This window comes from Ammospiza caudacuta, chromosome 1, assembly GCF_027887145.1.
Source record: "Ammospiza caudacuta isolate bAmmCau1 chromosome 1, bAmmCau1.pri, whole genome shotgun sequence".
NCBI lineage: Eukaryota > Metazoa > Chordata > Aves > Passeriformes > Passerellidae > Ammospiza > Ammospiza caudacuta.
Genome location: NC_080593.1, coordinates 10,381,381 through 10,396,822, shown reverse-complemented (window position 1 = coordinate 10,396,822; position 15,442 = coordinate 10,381,381). Strand labels below are relative to the sequence as shown.

General features: G+C 37.3%; 1 protein-coding gene across 3 annotated transcripts in view; it reads left to right on the top strand.

Annotated features, from left to right (window-relative positions):
• ESYT2 (extended synaptotagmin 2) overlaps positions 1–15,442 on the top strand; it is a 79,950-nt gene that overhangs the window by 28,334 nt on the left and 36,174 nt on the right. For all 3 annotated transcript variants that reach the window (XM_058807652.1, XM_058807645.1, XM_058807659.1), the window contains exons 2-6: positions 1,552–1,593; positions 2,172–2,306; positions 4,046–4,122; positions 9,833–9,905; positions 10,731–10,820. In XM_058807652.1, the coding sequence (XP_058663635.1) occupies positions 1,552–1,593; positions 2,172–2,306; positions 4,046–4,122; positions 9,833–9,905; positions 10,731–10,820 (417 nt within the window). The remainder of the gene's footprint in view (positions 1–1,551; positions 1,594–2,171; positions 2,307–4,045; positions 4,123–9,832; positions 9,906–10,730; positions 10,821–15,442) is intronic.

The window sequence follows — 15,442 nt, the reverse complement described above, 5'->3', positions numbered from 1 at the left end:
CCCCAAGCCTCTTAAGTTCAGAGTTATGACATTCTACCCACCATAATTTTCTAGGAAATGAATTCTAAGTAAATAAAATTACATCATTTCCAAATTGTTCCATCTGCTATTAATAATTCTATTCTTTTAACTTTAGTAAAATAAATGATGATATTTTTTCTCAGTCAAACAGATCACTGGACTTTAGCATCACTTGTAAAGCTTTTGAGAGATGTGATATACTTGAAAAAAATGCTGAGAACCTTTCTTGACAGTGGAAGACAGCAGCATTTGTAATTCTCTAGGTATCTGTAGAAACATGGGGCTTACCTTTGTTATTGACCTGGGATCGTTGAAAAATAAACAGACTGGAGAGATAACTCTGGCACTGTTTATTATGCTGCTGATGGGCAGCATAGCAAAACCTATATAGCAAAAGTTTGGGGGTTTAGATGAAATTAAGGACTGCTCTGAGGGTAGATTGAGTATATGAAGAATATGTTAGTGCTGATTATTAATGCAAGAAGTGAGTAAAAACTGAAAGAAGTCATTAATGGGCCTTGCTTTCAAATTCATCTTGTTGAAAATACGCTTTAAAGAGTAGTTCTTTCACTGACTCCTCACATCCGGGATATGCATAATAAAAATAACTGCTGTTGAGGCCGTGGTGCAATCTGTTATGCTATGAAGAGATTAAGACTTGGCAGTTCAGTTCAGTAGAGACACTGCTTCACAAAAGTCACCGTATGTAGGTCACAGTTTTTTAGTGTGTTCAAAGGCTCTTTGTGTTTGGGAAGTGTGATCTGCATCTTGTTCTACAGCCTGTGAGTTTCTAAGGAAAGTCTTGTTAGCTCTGCTTATTCAGGGCTTTATTTTTGTTTGGAGGGGATTTTTGTTTGGGGCTTTTCTGGTGTGTGTATTTGTAAAAGGTAAAGCTACTACCTGTGCTCTCCTGTCTGGAAAACTGTGTCTGTTCATCCAGCATTTAATTGATGTTTTCCTATTGCCATGGGCACTTTCTGCCCTGTATATAAACTATCACTCTGTCTCTGACTGGTTTCTGCAATTGTTTAAAGAAAGAAATCACTAGAAATGTCTTTCAAAGGACTTTTGGCCAGACTTAAATCCATATTCCTGAGCTTCAACTTCACTGATTAAATATGTATAGCCATGATTTATTGCCATTGAAGAAGATTTGGCATGAATGAAAGGAAGTAGAAGTGCAGTTGGGACTCTGGCAGTCGTGTGTGTCGTGTTAATATTGGCTGACACAAGCTGGGTTGGCTGTGCTGGTTTTTTAGTTTGTCCATGGTGTTACAGCATTACTTTATTCCAGGTGCTGCTACTAGAAACAAGCCCAAGCATATATTTATTTAGTTAATAAATGAATTTTTATTTTAATTTGCTTGTATTTTAATTCTCTTGTCAGGATTGTTGACTGCTCAATATGTTGTCCACTGTCTAGAGAGAGATCCCTAAGCTTTCTGGCATTATAAATGACTGGACGCAATTAACTACAAAGTGTTTTGTATTTGTATTAATTTTTTGGTTTGTGTTTTTGGTTTTTTTTAGGTGCATTTTCCAGACACAGAGAGAGCAGAATGGCTCAACAAGGTAAGGAGAAGCATTGCACCATATGGGAAGGGGCAGGAGGGAGGGCTGAGATGAGAATAAAAGATGAGGCAAGAATCTGAGAATAGTTTTGCCTTCATGCTTTATACACTTCAAGTCTCTGGTTGTTGATCCAGTTAGTCACAAGAAAGATTAAATTTAGTTTCATGGTCCTGAAAATGTGAGTTTTATGAATGATTTAAAGTGGCATAACAGTAATGACAGCTATAATTGCATAGAAGTCATAGCAGCTGTAAACACAATCTTTAATTTTCTACTTGTCTGGGATACTTTCCAGTTACTGTAGGTTCCTGACCTACAATCTAAAAATAAGTGAAATTTGCAGTTTTGATTTGTGTGTGTGATAATCTAAAACATAAATCTATGTAGCTTACTTTTTAAAAAATATCTTTCATTCAAAGAGCATAGAATATGAATTAATGAGAAAATAGTAAGAAAAAAAGCAATACAGAATTTTCAGATAGAAAATTCAGATGCAGCGAAGTTCTGATTTTTACATTTATAACTTATTCATGTATTTTAGAACTGTACTTCAATGCAGATTTTTTTTTTCTCTTTAGACTGTAAAACAGATGTGGCCTTTTATTTGTCAATTCATTGAGAAACTCTTCCGAGAAACCATAGAGCCAGCAGTGAGAGGAGCAAACAACCACCTCAGTACCTTCAGCTTTACAAAGATTGATATTGGTCATCAGGTCAGTGTCTGGGGAGGTTTTTTAAGAGACCCTCTTTTACACAACATTTTCATGTAGCCTGTTCAAATCTGCACAGAAATATTTCTCTGCGACACTTGGTCGTAAGCCTGACTCTGATTTCTATTGTAACATTAAAATAAAAAATGTGTGGGTTTTTTAGCAGAGGCTTTATTGCATTTCCTGGGATCTATGCTTCACAAACTTGACTGAGAATTTGGAGATGACTCAGTGTAGCAATGCCTGGTCACATGAAGAGCTCACAGCAGTGTAATTTTAATATTGTTCATGTGAGCATGTTAGTGAGCAGGGACCATTATCCTTCTGGCAGAGGGTCCAAGTGCAGTTCTCTTGTCACAGATGCACTTCTGATCATGTTATGTGTGGGGTCAGTGACAAGGCTGCTGGCCTGGCTTCTCAAGGACTGCACAAATCACAGTATAAAGGGGCATACAGATACTTGTCTTCTGTTCCAGCCCATGAAAGAAGGGGTCTCATGCCTGCAGGAGAGCCTGTTTGACCAGTGCAAGCTGAGAATGATCCCCTCTGCTTGCAGCAACTTCAGCACAACTTAATCATCCCAACCAGAGCTTTACTGCTTTGAGATGCAGTTTAACAGCTTTTGTTTGAAGTTGTCTTTTGTGTTTCTATTGCTTGTCATAAATTGAATTTCAAATAAGGATTTAAAAATCAACACCCCCACACCCCACCCTCAAATGTTAGGAAACCTAAAATTAATTTTCAGGTGAGATGGAGGGGAATTGTTTTTCCTCTCTTTGTGATTATTTCATGTAGGTTAAAGTTCATTATGCTTTACTGCACCTTTTGTGTGTTTGGTTTATTATTTATTAAATTGTAAAACCTTTCACATGGGGCCTCTGTCCTGCCCTAGATATATTTGTATTATAGACTGAAGCATTCCTTTTAAGTAAGTTTTAGATTAGCTCCCAGACCTCTTTGTGGTTCTGCAGCTGAATTGAGTAACCTTGGACATGACAAAGAGCTATTCTTACTTTATATTGCAGCCTTGATTGAGTTGGTTGAGCTGCACAGCCCCAACACAGCAGTGAGATTTTGATTTTACAGAAATTATCAAAAAGGTGTAAATAGAAATATGAAAATTTTTCAAGGAAGGAAAAACTCAAATGTGAGGTTGTTAGTCATCCTCTCCTGCCTAGTGTTTGATGAATATTTGAGGCTTGAGTGTGTGATTGATATGTGTTAATTCTGTGTGAGGGAGAGAGGGGAGAGACTGAACAATGATTTAGAGAGACAGCACAGAGTGGTTGACACAACTTTTATGGGAATTACAGATTCTTTTCCATCTATTCTCACTAAATTCCACTCAAGGCAATTTTTTGTGAGCTAAATTTAGCTTGTTGTTGTAGTTACACAGAAAAGAATGCTTTGGGAATGTTAGACACCTCTACAGAGAAATCAGATGTTTATGCAGGGGAGAGAGAAAGCTTGATATGAAATATTTTGTAAATCTTGAAGTTTAGTGGTCCATACCCAGGGTAATTCTGGAAGGATTGTGGTTAACTGGATCCCAGCGAGGTAATTTTTACCCTTGAAATAAGAGTTTGGACTAAATTGTGATAGTCTTACTTCACACCTTTTAATGTTTATAGTAAGTTCTTAACTTCAGACATGAATACGTCTATATTCACCTTAAATTCAAAGTTAAGAGTTTAATGTACTTCTGTAGAAGAATCCAACTTTTACTTGCTTCATTGTTCTAGCCTCTGAGGATAAATGGTGTAAAAGTGTACACTGAAAATGTGGACAAAAGGCAGATCATTTTGGACCTTCAAATCAGGTAAACTTTATTAATATATTACAATGGGGTCCCTGCTCTATAATTTGCACATTGTTTGATTTGGCAGTTACATTGGCCTGAAAGGAGAATTGCTTCATTATGCAAATATAGTTAGTTCTAATTGTGTATGAATGGAGGAAGAAGATGCATGCTGTAAACAGCTTTTATCTGAGGGAGATGGAATATCAACTCTGTGTGGTTTCATCATTAAAGTCATGTTTGTTAATAAAAAAATACTTTCCAAAGATAAAGCACTATCTTTGATTTTTTCTTTGATGTATTAATACTTTGCCATTACATGTAGTCTGAAATCTAAGATTTTGGGTATTTGACTTTTCTCAGTTACTTATTATTTTATAAGCATAGTATTAGGAAAAATAGTGATAGGTACAGAAGAAATTGTGTTTACCAGAGTAAATCTGTGTGTTATAAAATGCCAAAACAACACTGCTCCATTGCTTCAGCTTTCTTTGCTATTTCATCATGACTCCTTTTATATAGGTTTCTCAGTAGGTCTACCCTACATTTACCCAAGTCATTCTCAGCACAATCTGCAGTTGCAAAGGTTTTTGGAAGTTCAGTCAGTGAACCCAGCAATGTTTTCGCATTTGATCATCTTAGGTCTGTGTTACTGTGGCTACTTTTGCCTGTTTGTGGGTTATGGAAAGGCCAAATTTGTCAGTCACTGACAGTCCAGCAAGGAACAGCCTTCTGTGCTCCTCACTACTTCCCTGCAGCAGCCAGGAGGGTCATCAGGCATCTCAGCTTCAGAGGCACCTCCAAAATTTGAACGTGGTTATTCTTAAATTTGAATTATTTGTGTAAAGCTCAGCTATGCTGAAGCCTTTGCTGCTTTGGCAGAGCTGGGCAGGCCCCAGAGTGATGAGAGAAAAGGCTGCTGTCTCCTTCCCTGGGTTCCAGAGCAGCTGGGGGCTGCATTTGTGAGCAGAGCCCAGTCTGTATTGAATTGAATCACTTTATTTCTGTAGGGAAAAGACAGCTGTTCAAACCAGGGATTGGTGTTGCTGGACAAAGTACAGCAGGATTGGCTCTTAGAGCTTATTGCACTGGGTGAATGTGTTAGTCCTAATGGAGATACTTCCTTCAGTTTTCTCTTTGTTGCCACTTCTGACAGCAGCTGGGAGAGCAGCCTCACCTCTTGAGAGATAAGCCCTCAGGAAAACCATCTAATCTGACCAAACAGTCCATAGAAATTGTTTTTAAGAAGCTCTTTCTGTTCCAAAACCACTTCTTCCCTTTAAGGCGGAACTATTCACAGGAAGACAGAGTAAATCTAGTTTTGCTTTTTTTTTTTCATTTCTGCTCATCCTCATGAAGCAGATAAAAGTGAAAAGGCCAGTAGGTTTGTACAAAAATTTCAGGAATAATGTCCTGTTACACAGGCCTGAAGGAAATCTGTCTTATTGCATTATCTTGCAATCTGCTTAGATAAGTGGTAGACAGCTGCAATAGAATCCAGTCTAAAAGGCTGAAATAAATTCCTTGAAGTGGTTTAAATAACAATAATTGTGCTGGGTCAGTTGGGTGCCTGTTGAGCCCAGCATCCTGTCCCTAATGCAAGTGGCACAGGCTTCCAGGAAGTAAATGGAAACGAGAGCTCTGGAGTGGCTATCACAGCTTCTAGGAATTAAGGCTTAGACAAAACCATCATCAAAGGAGTCCTGTTTCATATTTAAGACTTGTCCTTGTCACCTCATTCAGAAAGGGCTCTTTTTCAAAGGCTTTTAGTATGCAAGTTAAAACAGAGAGCCCCCCTGGCCCCCTGTAGCAGTTGTTACTGTTTGAATGTTGTTTGCTTTTTAATAGCTTGATTTATATGTCCTCTGAGAGTCTCATCACTGGGATTGTCTCAGTCCTAACAGGAAGAATAAGTGCCTCTTGATACATTTAGATACAGAGTTAAATACAGATACCAACTTTAAATTATATTTTCTATTGCAGTTTTGCAGGATTATAAAGAGCAGTCTCACTGCTGGAGAAAAGTCCATCCTTTGGAGTATTTATCCCTCTAGATTTTAATATCCAGTTAAATTAGTTTGTTATAACTTCAATTTATTTCTAAGTTTAAAATTAGGAGCTTCTATAAACCCTTCATTCTCTAAATACAGTTGAGCAGGACCTCTCAAACAATCTCTCTAAACATTCATAAGAATAGTTGTAGGAAGCCAAGCCCTGTGGGGTGTGTGGTGAGGGAAGGAAGGAAAGATTTTATTTATGTTTTTTTCAGTTTAAAGTACATTAATTCTTTTAAGAATCCCCTTTTATCCTGCAGTTCCACTATTGTGGCTTCTTTTAGCCCTTTCTGCTGTCAGTTGTTTGTGGTGGGGTGTGTGCATTTGCTTTGGACCTTCCATAGTGCATTTAAGAGTTTCAATGTGTCTCCAAAACTCAAGAGTATTTTTTTGCATCATCCTTGAGGGTTTTTTTTTTTTGTCTGCTTTTAATTTTAATTGCAAAAGGAGTGTGTTTTGGTTTAGTTTCTATTGTTTCTGCAAAGACACTGAGTGCATTATGATCACTGCTTCAGAGTATTTTTCAGAACTCTTTGGAGCACATTTTGTGCATCACTCAGGGTCCAATTAAGAACTTCACTCTAAGTAGCTTGAATAACTAATCCACAAAGCACTGGAGAATGTATTTAAAGGTTCAGTTTGAGAACCATATTTGTGAAGGGAATGCTTTGCCTTTCCCTTACTTTGGAGTTTATGTTTAAAAAAATTATTAAAACTCATTACAGTTTAAAAGTCTAGTTCTTGATGACAAATATGGGCAAGGGAAAAATTTCAACCACTTAAGCAAATGAAGATAAAATCTAGAGAAATTGTTAATAAGAAATCTTACATTTGCTAAAGTGTGTGAATGTAGTAAATACTTGGGTAAAGGTTATGGATCAACAGAAAACAAGTTAAAGCCAGTCAATTCAAATGTTAACTGTAGCAAAAAAAGCAAGAAGATTGAGAGATTGAAGACGTAGTTGTTAATAGCCTGAGTTCTTTCAATTTCTCATGACACAAAAAATTGATGCACTGAAAGAGTTTTAGGCTGCAGATTAAAACACATGGCAGATTTTTTCAAACGTGGAATACTTGAATGGGGAGACTCACTACATTATGCTGGCAGAGGACAAATGTAAAAATAGGGACTAAAGACTTTCTAAAAACAATTTAGATAGTCCAGTATACAGAGCCACATCCCACTGTAATATAGGAAATATTTTTGCTATAACATCTTCTTTTTTCTTCTTTTTATTCTGGGCATCTCCCATGGGCTACAGTGACCACATGCAGTACATCACGCTTCTCTTTTGATTCAGTACAGCTGCTGTTAATATTCTTACAAGAGTGTCCTCATTAAACTGTGATCTACCTCAGTGTTATGTACCTTAAAGGGATCATAAATATTTCTGGGATGTTATGATCTGAATGTATGGAATTTGCTTACTAAATGAGCTTTCAAGTTGTATGGTGTATTACAGTGGAATTGTGTAGGCATCAGCTGTTAATGGACCCAGCCAAATATCTTGGGGGATAAAACCATATTTAGCTTTATTATAAAGTTAAATGTTGTTGACTTAGTCCCCTCAAATGCAGTTTGTTACTATTTTTACTTCAGTTTGTCATCATGTTGTTATGGATTTTCAAACAAGCATATTGCTTCCCAGTCTTCATAACACAAATAGTTCTGGTGCTGCAGAGTGCTGAGATTGAGGTTTCAGTTGCAGGTTTTAATTGACCTTGCTTCTCTGTGTCATGTTGTTATGCAATTATATATATATATATATATATATATGTGGGAGTGTATTTATATATATCTCTACTATCTCTATATATAGTTAGATAGATTAAAAATAGAAATTACATCGTTTTAAATTGTGTATTAAAAGTTACATACCTATTTTTAAACTGTACAGTCACACTACATTCTTTCCAAGGAAAGCAACTGTCACCTTCCTTTGACATAGACCCCATCATGTTGTTGTCTTCCAGTTCTCCAAACTGGCCATTAAACAAAAAAGATTCTGCAAAGTCTTTTCTTTTGAATAGTTGAAAATAAATTCCAATGATGGATGTTTACAGGAAAGTCTTGGTACTATTGTTTATTTCTGTTTAAGGGATTGATAAGAATTGCATTTGTTGGAATCCCAAAGACAGCACCACCACACCCAGAGCAGAGGAGGATACAGATGATTTGGATAATGGATATGTGGAATGCAGCAGCTCTCACCTTTTTTTTTCCTTTGGTAGTTCTTTGTGCCCCTCAGGCTCAGGAGAAGGGAACAGCAATCCTGCTGTTCTGCTCTTACTGTAAAAGTAATTTATTCTATATTGACTTGAGCCTGGAATAGCCAATGAAGAGAGCAATTCCATTTGTTCACAATTCCCCAAACATTTTTGTAATAAGATTACTTCATACTCCCAAACACAGCTAACACTGTACAGGCCAGGTCTGAGGAACGAATGTGCAGAAACCTGGGCTCTGCTGCAGAACCTGGAACAGGATGCGCTGCAGAGGGAACAATTTCCCCCTCCTTTCAGCAGTGTCTGGCTTTAATCTGGCTCATCTCCATCCCTCTTGGCTCCTTCTTCCATTTTCTTTACCTGGGCAGTCTGTTCAGAAAGCTTTTCAGATTTCATTTTTGCTTCTGTTACAGCCTCTATCTTCTTAGAGAGTGTCCTAGTCCAGCTCATCTCTCCCTACCTGGGGAGATGATGGTATTCAACTGCTGGGTTTTGCTTTTAGCTCTCATTCTACAGAATCATTGAACAATTCCATGCTAAATCAGAGTTTCAAGCTTTCTTCCTGAATTCCTTGTTGGGTCTCAAAATTAGTTTGTTTTCAGAACCAATGTGTCTCACAGCAGTACCAGATCTTGGGAAAAGTTGCTCAGCTCTGCTGGTACATGGTTGAGGGAAAGCAGTTATAAATCCAAGCCTGAGTTGTGCGTGAATAATCTTGTAGCTTTGTAATATGGGCAAAATAGATGGGACTTCTTTTTACCAACTTTGACAAATCTGAAATACAGGGCAGCATCTGGAAAATTTCAATCACTTGACCTTGCATCCCCAAAAATGGGATGCAAGAACAGTTCAGGGAAAAATATGCATGATTTTTAATATATTCTCTAATTTGCTTCCTGCCTTCTCTCCCTTCAGAAAGGGCTCAACTGTTTTTGGCTTAGAACTTGCTTAGAAGATCATTCAGCTCATCATGCCCTGCTTATTGAAATTCTAAACACAACTGGCTTTGCAAGTCTATGAATATTTCAGACAAGTTTCATTTTTAGCATAACTACCATCTCTGTCTAGTGCTTCTCATGATTATGTTAGATGAGAGTGGATTTGGGTACATTTACTATCAATGAGACCTGTGGAGAGCTTTCCTGAAATGGAGTATGAGTTTTGTGTCCATTTTTTCCCAAAAGTAGTGCCTCTGGCTTGTTTCCTATTAGGCATCCTTCTGGAGATGGTAGCAAACCTAGGTATTAATTTGAGTGATTTTGATGACAATGATGTTTTGAAAGGGATGTTTAAGCAAACTGGCATTGTTTTATGTTCTAATATTTTAACATGCATTTTTTGTGCATATACTGGGAAACAAAATATGTCGTCATGACACTGCAAAACAGAACTAACAGTTTATTGCAATTTAGGTCATAAAAGTGAAATGTATACTTTCTTTTTTGGTTTAGTTTTGTTGGAAACTGTGAAATTGATTTGGAGATCAAGAGATACTTCTGCAGAGCTGGTGTGAAAAGCATACAGGTGAAATTCAGTTTTTTTTCTTTTGATTTTCATATCACTAAATCACTATTTTCTGATGAAATAATCTATAAGAAAGGAACACTAATTGTGTAGTTTTCTAGCTTAATTTTTTTTCTCATTTGAATAGTATTGATACTGCATTAGAATTTCAGTTATATGACTTAACATAAGAAAAAAATTCCTTTAATATGTAGAACAAATATGTAACATTTACTACAGGAAGAGCTGCAGATAATCTCATATCAAGCTGATGTTTAAGTGATGTATCAGTTTATAAAGGCAGCACAGAGCTTAAAACTTTATTTCATGTAGTATCTAAGCATCAGATAGAATTACTGATGCAATTACTATTAGTAGCCTTATCTTCTGATATTGTTTCTGAGATTTCCTGAACTTCCTGATAACAGATCTCTCCCTAAGGAGCAGAATTAGCTCTTTTACATGTGTGTCTTGACAGACCTGTAAGCATTTACCTGATTCTGCTCTGGTACCTGTGGTGGCACTGTGCTTCTTGTGTCACATTTGTTTACGTGGAGCTGTAGAAATAATCTACTTTACAATTTAAAAAAATACCACCAACATGACACTGCATGATACAGATGAATGTAATGAATTTTTAAGCACAATTGTTAAATGCTTGTATGAATTTTTTGGGATTTGGATGACGTATGAAGAAAGAATTTTATATATATACATATATAAAGTTTTCCCGTAAGCAATAATTTAATGAATTAGAACGTGTGAAGTTTATTTGCCAGCAAATAAATTTATTTAAAACTTAAATAAGTAAATTTCACTGCCTTTTTTTTTCTTCTCCTTACACAGATCCATGGCACCATGAGGGTTATCCTGGAACCACTAATTGGAGACATGCCCCTAATTGGAGCACTATCCCTTTTTTTCCTTAGGAAACCTGTAAGCACTTTTATCTCCCTTTCCACTTTTTTTAGAGTGCTGATGATGGTAGTTAAAAATGATGGAGCAAGAATTAAGCAGCAAAAGGAAAGAGTTTGGGAAATCACTGTTTGCTTGAACTTTGACAGATAAGGACTGGAAAAATTTTATGAATGCTAGCAGGATCCAAGATGGATAATAATTACCTTGGAATGGTGAAGTGTGTTTTGTGAAAGCTGTCAAACTTTTCTTACAAGTCCTATGGGTAAGGAAAGATAGCAGATGCCATCTAGATTGGTTGTAAAAAAGCTTTTGTTACTTTTCTCATGATATTCTGTAGGTCTAACTTAAAAATTCCCAAAATCTGTGCAAGGTTGTTAAGAAAACCAATGCTGGTGTTAGCACAAATTAAAATGGGAAATTATCCACCTACTGTGAAGTTTTTTCCTAGAAAGCAAGTGGCAATTTCTATTACATTTACCAGTGACACTCTATTACATTTACCATGAAGCACATAGTGAGATGGAATTGGAATTCAAAATAATCATGATAGCAGCAAAAGTGGAAAGCAGAGAGAAGGTCATAGGCCAAAGTGCCTGTTTGGGCAGGAATAACAGGGAAACAAAGGTGAGCCAGCAAGGTCTGGCTGGTATGAAAATGATACAGCCAAACTGGCATGTGTAAACAAGAGACCAGCCCTCAAATACTTTCAGTTTTAGGCACAGCACTTCACCAAATCTTTTTTTATAAAAGTATAAAGGATAACATAATACACATTGCACTTGGCTGGTGGAAAATTCTTTGATGTTGTGTATGTGTGTGTGAGGCACTTCCAGCAATTTGAAGTTTGGTGCTAAATAAGTCTCCCTAAGAGCCTAACAGAAAATGTGAGCAACGTGGAAATTCTTATGCTCCATAGACTTCTTTAAAGAAATTAATTGTTTCCATCTCTTACTTGAAAGTGTATTTTCCATTGGACGCTTTCCTTGAAGATGTTCTAATTAAACATTAAAACTTCCTGTGTCAAAGTTTAACAGTTTCAGACTGGCAGGTCACAGATTGCAAGTGCATGGGTTTAAACACTTGGAAGCATCACAAAGTGATCATCTTGGTTTCATCAGCAGTCTGAAACTCTGAAAAGTTATCTAGGCTTGGGGGGGTGAGATACATACCTCCTCAACAGCTTTAGGAGGTATGTTGTTACTTTCTTGTGATACAGTATTTTTGAACAAATGTGATACAGTTCTTTTGTGATACAGTTCTTTTGAACAAATGTCCCATGATAAATTTTTGCTACCATGTTGAAAAATAGGTTTGGTTTTAGATGTTTATGTGTGGCCTAGAAAAAACTTAGGTCACTTGTGTGTTTGTGTGACTTGTTTCATCTGTCTAAAGAAACCATGTGTGCTTGGGTAGAAGGAATGGAGACTTAAATCTCAGTAAAATATGCAAGAATTTGGAAATATTTTGTACCTGATTTAGTCAGTGTTTTTGTAAAAGTGAATTAGTTCATGCAAAACTGGTAAAACATCATTGCTCTTATTTGGAAATAGTTGAGAAACTACATTAGGATGAACTAAATTTGGATTTCCACAGATTTCTTTGAAATAAGCCTAAACACAAGGAGATGTCTGCTTAAGTTTCACTTCATTTTTAATCTGTGGCTGAGCCATGACTGTAGGACAACTGTTAATCTTCATGTTTATCCTAACAAAGTAAGCATGGCCCTGAAAAGGATTGAATGCTGTCTTATGCTGGTTTGCACTATGTAATTGTTAGCATATTCTCTGATATAATTTTGCTATGTAATCTTCTCCTAAACAACTTCCATACACAGTACAGTCCCCAGCTCATTCCAGGGTCCATCCAATAAACAAGTTAAATGCAAACATTCTGGTTTAGAGGAGCAGGGACAAAAGTGGAGCTGTGTGGACAGAGGTGCCTCTTTTTGCCCTACAGGAATAGCATTTCTTCATTGTCTAGATGTGTTGTGTTGTCTCTCAGCTCTGTTTTGTACAGTCCTTCTGCAAAGCCATCCTGACATACTCAGTGCTGGAGCCATGACTTGACCCAGAATATCTGCACTGCCCTGGGGTCCCTCCTGCAGATGGTCCTGTTGGTGCCTTCTGGGGGAGAGATGGGAAAGCTGGCAGTGGCAGGAGGAGAGATCAGCCCCAGGAATCCTTAGAAGCAGCTCCTGGCACTGCTCTGCTCCCCAGCATCCTGCTCTGGTAGGAGATATCCAAACCTTTCACTTCTGGTAGTCCCAGAGCCTTCTCCAGTAGATTTTAACTCTGGTAGCTGTGCCCACTCTTCTCTAAGTGTGATACATCTGCAAAGTGCTTAACTAGGACAATTTGCACCTGAGAAAAGAAACTGAAAACACGTCAAGTGAAACACCCCTCATTTGGGGTCAGTTTGTGAACTTTGGGAAATACTTTGTCCGTAGTAATTTTGTCTTTTGTCCTACCCCTGACACTTTATTAATAGGACAAGAAAAGGATGGAAGGTAGAGCAGAGTATCAGCTTGGACTAAAAAGTCAAGGCCTCCCCAAAAGTATTCAGTTACAAAAATGCTAAAAGTGTTTTTCACCCTCCTTTCTTTAAAAACTAAGGTAGTGGTAAAGGTCTGAGCAAACCTAAGGGTGAATGGTTAAAATAATCTAAGATAGGCCATTACTTTGACAGTTATCCATGGCTGTTCAGCTTTCTCCAAACAGACTCCTCTCCCCACCACAGTGTGTTTTCTCAGTGTTTATTTTTCTAACCTCTGTAGAAAAATGTAAAATAAACCTTATTATAGCAAGAACCAAATTCTGTTCTCTTACTAGAGAGCAAATGGCTGCAGCCAAAGAAAGCCTTTCTTAAATATTTTTGTTAGAAGAGAAGAGGAATTAGCTGGCAGCTGGCATTAGATTTTGTTCTCATATTTTCCAGTCTAAAGTAACTGGCAACAATTCCTCTTGCTCTGTATCATCTGTTTGCTGGACTTAATGACTATAAAAGGCAACATGGCCTATGAGCTTACCAGTCTCATATTTCTGAGTAATACATAAAGTTTTTGATCTTCCAAGAGTTTTTACATCTTATGAAACTTTCTCTATACTGTATTTTGTTGTTATTGTGAGGAAGGTGTTAAAAGTTTCATCAGCTTATTTTATAAATCCAAATATGTAGGACATTTCAAGGAAGGGAAATATGTGCATTCTAATGTTTGAAGCGGTCTTTTAAATCTCTGAGTGTCAGTGCTAGAGAGAAGGTGGCACTGGATTAACAGTCAGGATTTGTGAGATTCTTTGTATTTTCTCACTATATTAACATTATGTATATTTACCAGATTGATTCTCAAAGTTTTAGCTATCATTTTACTTTTAGCATGAATCAGTGCACAGTTATTTTGATTTGCTGTTCAGTTATAGAAGTTTATATGGCTTATAGTTGTACTGTAAATGGGTAATTTTCAAAAGCTTGTTCAGTGGCACACTCAGAATTGAGGGTGTGTCCTAACCCAACCGTTTTCTCTTAATAAAAGCCAAAACCCTCCCAATAAGACAAACACATAAAAATACTAATGTTCCAAAAAGAACAATGGCTGCAAAACAGGATGTCTTCCAGGAAAAATGGGCAGCTCTTCCAAAGCTCTCATTTTCAGATTCACAGTTTTGCCTTCCACTTGCTGACTTGAGTACTACTCTCCTTCTGCTCACTTTATAGATTGGTTCTGTTCTGTAGTTTGATTAATTTTTTATAAGGTTGAATTTCACTTAATATTGTCTCCCTTTGGAAAACTGCCTATATGGGACTTTCAAAATTATAAGTCCTAATGAAAATTAGTCTCAAAAAGGAGTGCTTGCAGCCATAATGAGTCCAGTGAAATGGCTGGAAATAAACAAAGTGGTTATGTAGAATGTACAGAATGCATCTAGAACATGTGGGACTGTCAGGTTTGTGGAACACCTGGGTAAAGGCTGATGCACAGCTACTGTTAGAATAACATTTGTTAAGAATTATTCTTGTTGCTTATGAAGTGAATGATTTTCATTGCTACTCAGCATACTTAAAATTTGCTACAACTTACATTTTTTCTCAGTGATTTTAGATTTTGGGATGTTTTAAGGGCCATCACAGTTGGTGTTTCCACAGTACCTTACTCTTTTCTCCCTGTGCTTTCCCATTCAATGCCGTTGTCTCTCTTAAACCAGTTTTGAAACTTCTGCTGCTGGAGGAAGCTGGCTAAGGGACATGAGCTGGCAGGATATTAAACACCATAGGAAAAGCCCAATTTCCTGTCCTTGAGATGTATTTTAGTTGCCTGAGCCAGCTCACTAAAGTCAGGAGACTGGTGTGAGGGTGTGAACCACAATGCAGACTGGTAGAAGGGTAGGAAGGAGTAGAGAAGAAGGAGAGAATTGGCTTGAATAAAGCTGTGAGTGGCTGACACTATGGAGAACAGCAGGTGCACTGGATTGTGCAAAGTCAACTGTGATCCTGCTTCTGGTCCCTTCAGCTCACTTGCCTACTGTGTCTTCTACCCCTTCAAGTATACATCTTACCTCTCTAGCAGTTGTCTCATGGAAATCTTCAGAGAGTTACCACTGAAAAACTTCTAAACACCATTTCTGTGCAGAGATATGCTGTGTTTC